Below are 12,403 nucleotides of genomic sequence, written 5' to 3'. Positions count from 1 at the left end.
CACACAGTACACACATTGCATAAACCTTGTGCACGACACACACACGAATTGCTAGGTATTGTTAAGGAGTGCGTGTGTGTATTATGAGCGTTGCATGCATTGTGAATCGGCATAAAACCAACGCGATGCTTGACTAGTCTTTTTCCTACCCCCGTATTAATGACCAAGTGAAATTAAACAAATAATACTCTGATTTTATGCTATATCAAAAATACAAAATAATTATTCGTAACATCTAAACATATTAGTAGCTAATTTGTGTTTCAATTTATCATTAAAAATGACAATACAGCTTTTGACGTGTCGTAATTTGTATTGCATGTCTGTATTGATAGACTATTGACACGCTCCAGCAAAGTTCAGCGCCAGGTCACGTGTTGACGTGGCGGCTAATCGTGACGTCACTTGCGTGCAGTGCGCAGTTGGGTAGGGGAAAAACCCTCTTTCCCTTTCTTGGTGTGTTAGGGACTCTCCCTTTTTCTCGAGTTATCTCCCAGGTAGAAAATCTCATTTTGATCAAACTTTCGAAAAAGACAAATATGTGATGTTATTCTAACGAATTCAACAGGAGATTTGTATGAGAAATTGGATGTTTCTCTTTCTTTGTCGATCGGCTGTGCTGTAGCGCCATAGGGCCCTTAAAAGCATAGGACTAACTCAAATCGAAATTGTAAATTGTATATTTTTTTCATCGAGTGGTTCACGTTTTACAAGCTTTGCTTTTTAGTGATCACTCTTTTCCATATTTCGTTTTACATTATGTCTCTTGTCATCAATTCTACAAAGCTTACATTTTCATATTATGTTATACTACGTTTTCATTATTACTATAATCTTTAATTTTGCATGAAGAAAAAAAAAGTATCCTTTGTATTTTGATTTTGATGGAAATAAATGATACTAACGATACTAAACTGAACTCCTGGATTATCCATTGAGTGATCGAGGGAACATGATTATTATAAGATCACTTATTCTCATTTTGTCTTCAGTCAACTTATTTCAGGTATTATTGTATTTGTTCACGGTATGTTAGTCCTGCTAATTCACATCCTAATTTTAAATAGAACAAGACATTGAGAATCAGGATTATCATGTATAAATCATATTCCGAATCAAATATCAAAATTAGACCTACAAGATTGGTATGCCTACTTACTCAGTGAAAAACAAAACAAAACCACAACATAACAACGAATAGGGCAAACCAAACATTAAGGAATGAAATAAGTCTAAATTTAATAATTGTATTCGCATGATTACGGCATTATCTCAAATTCATGCTCTTCAAAAGTGCTTGATAGCAAATTATTAAAAACTTATCTACCTGGATGTAATTGCACAATTTCGCAAGGGGAGCTGTAGTCACTTGGGCGATCAGCTTTCCAGCTTCTACACCGAGGGAGGGCTGGCAAAATTGTAACACCTTATTAGCACCGGATAAAACAACTTGTACCATAGGTTTTCATTGTACTTTACTGTTTTCAATCTTTTCATTCGAGATAACTACCGCAATTCGCTTTTTTCGCCGAGGCGGATTTATCTCACAATAATAATTGTTGTATACTGTTATTTGAAGTTGCTTGTTAAGAAAATAAATCTTTTGAATTTAATTTAATTGAACTACACCTCACTACACGAGAATGGGATGGCGAAATAAAGTTTATTGCGTATGTTCTTTGCGTGTTTATAATTTAAACCACTGGGGGTTGCGGGCACCAGTTCGAGAAGCTTCTAGAGAGCGTATTTGGTAAGACACTAAGGTACAATGATTCAGGCAAATGCGATCGTTTGGTAGTCACCAGGAGCCGACGTCGAATTCTGTATTTAAACGATTTCGATTTTTAGATTTAGCGGTTTATTAATGTTTACTGCTCAATGACATGTGCTAATACTATTCATTTTAAATTCAGTGAAAATTAATAAAGGAAAAAAAAAGTTATAACATTCCCTTGGTGCCGTTTTGGGCCAAAGTGAAAAGGAACTGCACAGAATTAGGGCCACATATTTTGTACCAAACGGGTGATTTGGAGTAAAGATGGGGGACACAGTGTATTCGAAGGCTTGCTGGTTATCAATAACTATCGCAATATGTATACGAGTTCTTTATTAAGTCCAGCTCAACTATCACGTATCACTACCTTTGCTAATTACATCTCAAATGATCACTTATTTCATGAGGATACCAATTGATTTGTATTTTACCTTTTTTTACGCTTGTGTATTTTGTTTTTGCTGCTGCTATTTGTTTTATTCTTACCAAACAGGGCCTCATGGAACACCACTGAATTGGTGATGTGCGCACCCTGTATAAGTATCAGAAATAAATAAAGTAATTAGTTAATCGCAACTTTGCCATTGAAATCAATCGCAAATGTAATAATAATAATTTTAAAAAATGTTACTTATTAAGCGCTTACCACCGAATCTATAAGCGATTATGTACTTAAGAGACTGATTGGAGGACTTTCGATTGATTTGGATCAATCACAACTCTTTATGAGAGTATGGGGCCCAGCCGCCCAGGAGTAATAATTCAAAGTGATTAGACCGGTTTACTAACATAATTCACATTTTATGCATAATTTTAAAACAAAGGTTGTCCCTGACAACCTTAAAGCTTTCACGGCATAGCAACAATGAATGTATGCACAGACTTGATTCCGAGTATTATTACCAGGGGTGGGCCTGGGGGTGGCGGTTTAACCCCCCCCCCCCCCCCCCCCCCCCCCCCTGGGCGGCCAAGTGAGAAAAACGGGGGGAGGGGGAAAGAAAAAAAAATAAGGAAAAAAAAAGTAAAACAGTAAAACGGCGCGATTCGGTTTTGGAAAATCCTAAATCCGCCACTGGGTCAACCCCCCCCCCCCCCCTTTTGGCAAAAAGCTAGATCCGCCCCTGAATACTAGGTCCCCAGGAAAGAAACCTCCATGAATTTGAATCTGTTAGTAAACCGGTCTATTTCTGTGGATTATGTGAGCCTTATTATATCATAAAGAGACTGATCCGTGTTTGTCGTAAGTCATGTCCACATGCAGTCTTTGATACAAGTAGTGTTAAATCAACATTTTGGACAAAAGAAATAGGGATTTCTGAATTTCGGGGATCTACCCTAGCTTAAAGCATTTCCTGGGAGAGGCGTTCCCCTCTTTTTTTATATTTCATTCTTCAAATTTATCCCCTAGAGGTGGAAAGTGACTCCCGGATCGTCACTCATGTTCCCGGCTTTCGCCCTCTTCCCCACCCCTATCTGTGTGCAGGGGCGTCGCCAAAGGGGGGGGGTGCGACACCCCACCTGTCAGGATATTGTCGGTAAAATTGAGCTGCCGTCGGGAAAAAAGAGAAAAGGGAAAGAAAAGAAAAAAGAAAAGGAAAAGAAAAGAAAGAAAGGAAAAGAAAAGAAAGAAAGGAAAAGAAAGGAAAGAAAAGAGAAGAAAGAAAGAGAAAAAAAGAAAAAGAGGGAGGAGAGGAAAGAAAGGAAAAGAAAGAAAGGGGAGGGAAAAAAGAGTAAAAGGGAAACAAAAGAAACGAGAGGTAAGAGCCTGAGAGAGGAGGAGTGAGAGTAAAAGAGAAAAAGGGGTTGTTGGGTAGAGTCGTCAAGAAAGACACGGGTAAATATGTTGCTATGTCGGGTCAGCTGTGTTGGTATTCTTGCTCTATCCTCGTGTACTATATCAATGCAGAAGTTTGAAGTCTGTGAGATGTATATTGTTGGTCGGCCGACAAGTTTTTTTCCCTACGAACTGTGACTTTTTATCCGCTGTGACGACTTCGAGAGTAACTACAATACTTAGCTTCCGCGCTTCGCGCTAAAGGGGGAAACTGAATTCAGACAAGGATTAACAGTCGAGAACGGTACAGCAAATCGTCTTCTTTTCATAATAATTTAAAGACCTCATTTAGACGAGTCGAGAACAGTACAACGATTCGTCTTCTTTCTCTAATATTTTAAGGAAACGTCAAAGCTTCCGCGCTTCGCGCTAAAGGGGGAAACTGAATTCAGACAATTAGGGCTTATTAAGAGTCGAAAACGGTACAACGAATCGTCTTCTTTCTCTGATAATTTAATGAAACGTCAAAACTTCCGCGCTTTGCGCGGGAGGGGGGAGCTTTATTCAGACAAGGATTAACAGTCGAGAAAGGTACAATAAATCGTCTTCTTTTCCTAATAGTAATAACTTAGAGGCCTATCACCCACACCCCCTAATGAGCGCTCTTTAAGTGATTTGCTTGTCCACTACCGCCCTCCCTAAAATAAGATCCTAGCTCTGCGCCTGCATTAAAATATATCAGCTATGATGCTGACTAAGTTGACGAAATAATTCGTATATTTATGTCGTCGAGGAAAATGACCATTTGCGCGTATGCAAGTACTATAGATGGTCCATAGGAAAACAATTTAGCCTTCGGCCCCGGGTTAATAGGGTTAAATTTGTAGATATTGGACATTTAATTTTGTCGGTAATTGGTTAGTTTTGTCGGTAATCGTTGGCCTCTACACCCCCACCCCCCCCCCCCCCCACTGAAAAAGGTCTAGCGACGCTCCTGTCTGTGTGTCTCTTTCTCTGTCTGTTTGTCTATCTATCTCAGTCTTCTCTCTTCTGATCTATCTCTCTCTCTCTTTCTTTCTCTCTCTCTCTCTCTCTCTCTCTCTCTCTCTCTCTCTTTCTCTCTCTCTCTCTATATATATATATTATGTATGTCTCTCTCCTCTCCCTCTTTCCCTCCTTCTCTAGCCGTCTCTCTTTTCCTTTTGTTCTGTCTAAGTTCTGTCGCCACACGAATAATAATTAGCACAAAAGCAAGCTTTCATTTTCCTTACAGTTTCCCGGTATGAAGTCAAATATTTAGGGGAAAATAAATTGCTAAATCTGTGTTCCATGCATTTATGATTTTAATATTTATTTTAAAATCTTAATGTTAAGATTTTGAAGAATAGTATGGACCTGTAGGCGTAAGGTAACTGTTTTCAAGTGTTTTAATATCTGGAATAAGAAAAATTATAATCTCAAATTTGAAACTGATTTACATTCGTTTGGCTTGGAGCGAGTGTCGGGCCCGTTGGGGCACAAAATTAATTTATACTTAAAAGCATATAGATGAGGAGGCTGGGGTTTTGGTGTGCCCATTTCCTCCCTCCTGGATACGCCACTGTGTAGGCCCCTAAGCATTTTCTGCCATTTAAACAATATTACATTATCCCCTTTCTTTCTCTCCTCCTCTTTCTCGCCTTCTTTCTGCCTTTTGTCCCTCTTTTTCTTTTTTTCTTCATTCATTCGCTCGAGCTATTTCTCTCTTTCTCTTTGTTCTCTTTTTCTTTTTGTTCGGAGGAAGTTGCTTTGATATCATTCATATCAGTTTGCTTTTGATGTATATGAATGCATCTGTGGCGTGACTCAGAATAAAGTTTTTGTTGTGCACTGTCTGTCTGATGAGATCGAGCTGCATGGAATGGTGTTGAATCATTCTTGATCATTATTATTTAAACATCCTTGTGGCTCTCAGCATACAATATCATGTTTATGCCTGTGTTTATATCGTATGTTATACTAATGGGAAACAAACTTTTGTATTATTACGGACAATAGACTTGAATATTGAATCTTGATCCCCCTCCCCCCCCCCCCCCTTCCCCCACCCCCGCCCCCTCCCTTCAGCGCAGCCCCGAGCTATCCGTGCACTCTACGATATCGATACGAGCGAGAAATCAACAGTAAACCGACCAAGAGATGGCAGTATGTCAATTTCAGTGTTATTTCGATGTGATGATGTGATTTTCGAGGTGGACTTCAGTTTCAATAACTAATGTCATGAGAAACAGAATCTGCAGACACCACAGACCTCAAGAACACCACTGACAAGGTTTGTTACTTTTTAGACGTTTCTGTTTTTTGTGATTTTTTTTATATAGCTATCATAAGAAGACTAAGTCTGAAATTAAAACGCGATTCGATATATTTATTTTGGCTCCAGCCCCACATGTTTTATTTTGTGTTAGGTAAGTAAATCTTAGTGTTATTTTTTTTAAAATTTGGTAATAGAGTCTAGACTAGACTAATAATATTTTTTAATTTTTACTCATAACGAATAATAGTTACAGTTATAAATAATACTTAATTTCGTACAGAAGTTCAGACCTGAAAGTATGATTGAGATGAGAGAAGTCGGTAGAGGAGGTGAGTACGTTGGCTCAGTTGGTAAAGGCGGCTAAGCCTAAAGGCAAGCGTCTGCCTGTCGAACCAAAGATCCCGGGTTCGACTCCCACCCAGGCGGATGACGGATGTCTGCGTTGTGTGCTAACGTGCCCCTTCCCTTGTTCATAGACGCAGGTCATGTCAAGTGGAAAACACTCTGTCCCTCGGATAGGACGTTAAATGAAGGCCCCGTGTACAGGAGAGTCACCACTCTTGCATGTTAAGAACTAGACCGAATTTTCCGTCTCTTTCGTTCGTTAGCCTAGCCTCTTATTGGGGTAGGGTCGGCCGGCTCTCTCTAAGAGAGAGCCGGCCGACCCTACCCCAATGAGAGAGAGCCGGCCGACCCTACCCCAATAAGAGGCTAGGCTAACGAACGAAAGAGACGGAAAATTCGGTCTAGTTAAGAACCCATTGCACTAGGTCTATACGTATACGAGTAGGGGGAAACCCTGTTGTAATGGTCCACCTGCACATCCCAATCAGGCCGAGCATAGGGCATCTGCAAGAATCTTCAGTATTGAAGGAGGCAGATTATCTTGAAGAAGAAGAAGAAGTCTAGACATTTAACAACATAGGTTGCGTTTATCTAGGAAATTTTTGGCTAGAATCAGGTTTCTCAAACGTCTTTCAGGCAAATTTAGAAGTAGATAAACGCAAAGCCTTTTTCAAACGTCTTTAGATATGGGCATATCAAAAGACGCAAAAAGGTGCGTTTTGTATGTGACATACAGCCAGAATCACGTTTCTGAGAGGTCGATAAACGCAAAGCTGTTTTGAACGTCACATACAAATAGGACCACACAGGTGTTGTGTACAAGCATGTGTGTGAATTTGACCTCCGAGAAACTGTCTGCTTCCCGGGTCAAAACAGCTGGGCAGACACAAGGCCTTTATTTTGAATCGTGAAGAGTAGATAAACGCGACATCCCGCAAATCACGATCGTATAGTGGGGTATGATAGTGGGGTTCGATAGGGGTACGATATGTACATATCTAGTGGCAAGCCTAGATAAACGCGCTCTTAGACTAGTCTATGGATTTATGACATGATGATCATGTTCGTAGGGTCTACATATACGTATTGTCAGAAAAACTAAAGATCAACTCGCTCACTCCCTGTTGTCAAGACAATGAATGACTGATCATGTGATCATGGTGATGAACTGATGATGATTTGTTTTTCAAGAATTTAGAGTTAGATTAGAAGTTGTTTAATATACACAGATCTCCTGCAAAGTCTACCTGACCCAAGTCAGGCTTGTCAGGATCGGGAAGGCGACTGCTGACTGCTGGCAGAGCGAGAGGATGTTGAGCACTTTGTTGCAACTTGCCCAGCTCCATCATCTGTGTGTCAAGACCTTATTAATCGTATTAAGGATAACCTCAACACAAAGCAGTTGGCTCAATACTTTGAGTCTGCGTCTGCGCTGTTCTTGGAGTCGATGCTCTTTCTCCCTCCTGGACCCATCAGCAGTAGATCTAGGCCTAGTGCCAAAACATAGAGCTACATACACTTATCCTTCATTTTATACGCAATCTTCACACAACCCGTCAAAATCTACTTACGACCTATAGAAAGTCATTTATGTAACTTCGGCAGACTCACAGTGCCGACGATCTCCGACCTGAGCGGAGGAAGGATACAAGAGAGAGAGTTGGCATGATTTAGTCAGATTTAAAACAAATTTTTGTCAGTTTTATTTTTGTTGATAGCTTGGGCAGACTCCCTTACTTCAGCAGATGCTTGGGTGCACGCAGTGTGTATATTTAACCTACATGTATACAATTTTGGGCCTACCTTGCAAAAATTATTTGTAAAAATGCTTCAATTTTCATTGAAATGATATCTTGAATAATTTGTGTTCACAACTTCATATTTTGTCTACTTTCTGATTTGCAGATTGGATGTAGAAATGGAAGTTTCCGAAATGAATAGCATCGAAACCAACCACCGTCTCACTTCAGCACTGGTGACTGTTACTCACATCAAACTAGAAGACCTATCAGATCATGAAGGTTTGTGCATTTTCATTTCAGAAGGGATAGCTCTGTGGTAGAGCAGTGGTCTCGTAATTGCGGGGTCCCGGGTTCAAAACCAAGTCGATGCGCTAGTGTCTTTTGATAAGGTATTAATCCTCATTACCAAGTCCCCCAGAAAGCCATAGGTCCCCTGGTTGCTTACTTACAAGCATACACATGCTTTCTTAGCTGTCAAGTAAAAAGAAACCGTCAAACCAAACCAATCTGATAAAGTATTTAAATTGTTAAAGGATAAATTGATCAGCTTTTCTTCTTCAAATAAGGAAGACAGGTAATTTTCTTGTTTACACTTCTATTGAAAACTTTATATCTGAAAAGTAAATACATGGACAGAAGCTATAGTGTTTATGAATATTGGCCATTATTGTACTTTCAATTCAGTTGGCGATAATTTCCAAAAGCTTCAACATTATCTTCATCTGTTTCAATGTGGTGAAAATTAAAAGATAATAATGCTTAATTTTTTTGTTAAAATATATTATGGCATCTTGATGACATATTGTATCAACATCAATAAGCAGAGGATGTATACAAATTATTTTGTTTAGAAAATGTTACTCATTGGTAATCGTCTCTGGACTTGTTTCGTTAACAGTTACAATTGGCTTTAGAAGTGTCTTAGTAGAGTGGTTTAAGCATTTGACTTGAAATTCAAAGTTCGTGGTTCGATCCCCGACACAGCACCTATGTCCTTTAGCAAGGCATTAATCTAAATTTGACACTATATACCCAAGAGAGAAATGGGGACCTGGTAGGATGGTGAAAGCATTTGTGTTAGTAATTGCCTATGCCCTCACGGTGACCATATGGTAGGAATACTCCCCAGGAAGTGGAGATGGTGCACATTGTGCATGAATGAATCCGCTGACAGGGGTAATAATATCTGTAAAGCTTAGAGACGATATCCCATATTAAGAGCTAGTTAATACAGATTATTATATTCATATTTAACGTTATGTGATATTGTAATGAACAAAGTATTTTTGAACATTGATTTATTATCATAGATGCTGATGAAGATGGGGGATGGATTGCAGTAGAGGACTCTGACGGAGTAAACGTGAATGAAGAAAATCTGCAGGCTGACGGACAAGAACAGAGGGAAGCAGGGGAAAACTGTTCATCACTGAATGCTAAAACTATTCAAACATCAGGAACGGCAAGCAGGAAGGTAGCTACTAGTGAGACTAACGATTGCTTGATTAATGGTAGAGGTTCAGAGTTGAATACGACAGAGAGTAACCTGCATTTGGATAAACATGTTGCAAGAGCCAGGAAGTCTGTCAGATCCACAAAAATATTACATCCATCAAGACTTCTTCCCAATAGTGATGTGCAATGCAAGAAGGCTGAATATGGATACCGATCCGTTTACTTTTGTGATAAATGCAATAGGACTTTTACCTCGAGAATGCTCTATGTGACGCATGCAAGCCGTCATGGGAGAGATGTTAAAAGCGGGCGTTTTCAGAGAGCGGAGTTGGGGAGGGGGCATTTGAAGGAAAGGATAGTCGGTGAGAAGATCAGGAGAGGAGACATGGAGGACCCTATGAAGGAGGAACATGAGGAGAGATTTGTAATCGAAGATGCTTCAGAAATTCGTAAGCAGTTAGGGTTGAGGTTAAGACGGAGCCTGCCTGCCAGATTCCGTAATGGGGCTGAGAATCTCGCCGACAACTTAAGTAATGATGGTAATGAAACATGTAGGAGAAGAAAGCAACTTGCACCGAGAGAAAATGAGCAAATCGCTATCAAAGCAGAGAGCACCGATGATGACAGCTACTCTGGAGCTGATGCCAAGGAATGTGAAATGAAGGCAGTGATTCGACGGATTCGGAAAGGGCGGCCGACGAAGGTGAAAACTGATTTACCAAATAAATGTCCGCAGTGTGGTCGTTGCTTCAAGAAAAAAGCAGATCTGCAACGACATCTCCGCGTTCACTCTGGTGAGAAGCCGTACGGCTGTGAGCTCTGCAATTTGCGCTTCACCAGGAACTTTGGACTGCAGTGCCATATGAGAACGCACGCGGGGTTGAAGATACACTCTTGCAGTGCCTGCGGGAAATCGTACAGCCGGCGATACGATCTCACGAAGCACGAGAGGGCTGTTCACATGAGGGAACTCAATCACGTCTGCGGTGATTGCGACAAACGGTTCGTCACGGCGCAACTCCTGCGCGTTCACGAGAGGACGCACACCAACTCGCAGCCGTATCTCTGCCAGGAGTGTGGCCATAGGAGTAACCATCGGAGTGATCTTAAGAAACACATGAGAACACACACCAACGAGAGACCTTATTGCTGTCAGATCTGTAAGAAAACCTTCCTACAGAGTGGGTCATTGACCAGTCATATGTCACATGCTCATCAGAATTAGATGAAGATCAAAGATAACCTTGATAGCATGGCAAAGGACACAAAATATTTCTGGGCCCCGTTGCATAAAACTCATTATCAATAACAAATGCTAATTTTTCTATGACCAATTTTCTCTCGCCCAATCAAGTGCCACCATTTCAGTAGCTTATAACAGCTTTTATAACTTGTTATTGATAACAAGTTTTATGAACCGGGGCCCAGATATTGATGACCCTGTCCTAAAACTTTCAGTTTAATGAAATGTAAAAGTGCAACCCCAACAAAAGTCTCACACAGGACACAGATTTTTAACTTGCTCAGAAGTTGGGCATTTAACATTTTGTTTATTCAAGATTCAAGACTCAAGTTTTATTGTCCATATATATAAATGTATAATAACACAAAAATGTGTTTCCCATTTGTGTTGCATTCAATATAAACATAGGAATAAAGGTGATATTGTATGCTGAGAGCCAGAAGGGTGTTGAGTTGATGCTGATCAAGAATGAGTCAAAACTGTTTCAGGTTTGACCCAGACAGTACTGTACATAATAAGAACATTCTTCTAAGTCGCGTCATTAAAGGGATCATTTAACAGTGTTAAATCTGAGATACACGGTCCTACATGTTACCAGTATCTGTGATATGGTGTAATATTGAAGCCCTAAAAAAAATTGCGCTTCAAAATGATCAAGAAGTGCCTCAAAAAAGTAAAAATCTTTGATTGACCGGTTCTACCATACTCGTTTTCCCCAATAGACTGTAGTGTTATGAAAACCGTTCGGCGAACAGTTTTCAAAATTTGTAATTCCAATCGTTAATATCTTGATAATCAGACAGGCAATCAGCTTGTAAAAGTCATGGAGTTCCTGACTGACCTAAAGGTTTATAATTATCATTGCAGCATGAGCTAAATCAAGGATTATTTCTAAAGGATCTAAGACAAAGTTACCGGATCCCTTTAATGCATTTACAATGTGACTCAGAATAATGTTCTTGTTATGTACATGTTATGTGTATGTTTATGATAGTATTTGATAGCTTTCAAAGTTAAAATGCTGAATTTGACATTTACATGTTTATGATTATGATGTTGTTGCACATTGAGGTTCAAACATTGACATGTTAAAAGTTTAAAACATATAATCTTTTTTTAAATAAATCATTCTGAGTTGTTTTTCCGGAATTGTTAGATAATATTAATACCAAGTAAATGTACATCTATAAGTGCATGAATGTTTTAATGGTTTATTGACATTTTGAAGCAATGAATTTCAGATATTCAGACTTTAACCCTCTTATGGTATAAGAATTTTGTGTTGAAGATCCCTTTGTTCATTATTGTGATATTGACTTGTTTGGATCAGCCTATGGGACATATGCTATATCTTGCACAAGATACATGTACATGTATACCGGGTAAGCATTTATTTAAAAATTACTGCACATGAAATTGCACTGTGCAAGATTTATCCTGAGAATTGAGGGAAACTACCGATATGTGAAATAGTGCATAAGTACTTGTATTAAAAAAAGACAAACCGTTTTGAGTATTAGCGGTAACATTTCCTAGGCCCTCTTTCATTGTACATAAATGATGATGCTAATGATTTTATTTCAAAATCATTCCACTTTTGAGTTGAGGATGTGTGCCTCGACCAGAGGCTTTGTAGGGTAGGTGCATGTACATCCCCAACGAGAGCAGATAGATTGCATATTGAACAAGTGAAGACATGAATCATTATTTTACACAACAAAACCCTGTGACTTTAGCAATGGAAAATGGTGGTCACAGATGTCATTTTATGGGA

General features: G+C 39.4%; 1 protein-coding gene across 1 annotated transcript; it reads left to right on the top strand.

Moving 5' to 3' along the window:
- Positions 1-5,758: 5,758 nt before the first annotated feature.
- LOC100888945 (zinc finger protein 813) lies at positions 5,759-10,870 on the top strand. Its single transcript, XM_003725506.3, has 3 exons — positions 5,759-5,859; positions 8,095-8,210; positions 9,242-10,870. The coding sequence occupies exons 2-3, from the start codon at positions 8,108-8,110 to the stop codon at positions 10,609-10,611; spliced, it is 1,473 nt and encodes a 490-aa protein (XP_003725554.2). The 5' UTR covers positions 5,759-5,859; positions 8,095-8,107; the 3' UTR covers positions 10,612-10,870.
- Positions 10,871-12,403: the final 1,533 nt, after the last annotated feature.

Source organism: Strongylocentrotus purpuratus, unplaced genomic scaffold (genome assembly GCF_000002235.5).
Source record: "Strongylocentrotus purpuratus isolate Spur 01 unplaced genomic scaffold, Spur_5.0 spur5_scaffold_1, whole genome shotgun sequence".
Lineage (NCBI taxonomy): Eukaryota > Metazoa > Echinodermata > Echinoidea > Camarodonta > Strongylocentrotidae > Strongylocentrotus > Strongylocentrotus purpuratus.
The sequence above is the reverse complement of the archived record's forward strand: the minus strand, read 5'-3'. Positions and strand labels throughout refer to the sequence as shown.

Bases quoted from the DNA above. Each gene is read 5' to 3' on its own strand.
- LOC100888945 (XM_003725506.3), top strand. From the start codon at position 8,108: ATGGAAGTTTCCGAAATGAATAGCATCGAAACCAACCACCGTCTCACT. The intron at 8,211-9,241 runs GTTTGTGCATTT...TTATTATCATAG, and splicing joins AGACCTATCAGATCATGAAG to ATGCTGATGAAGATGGGGGA.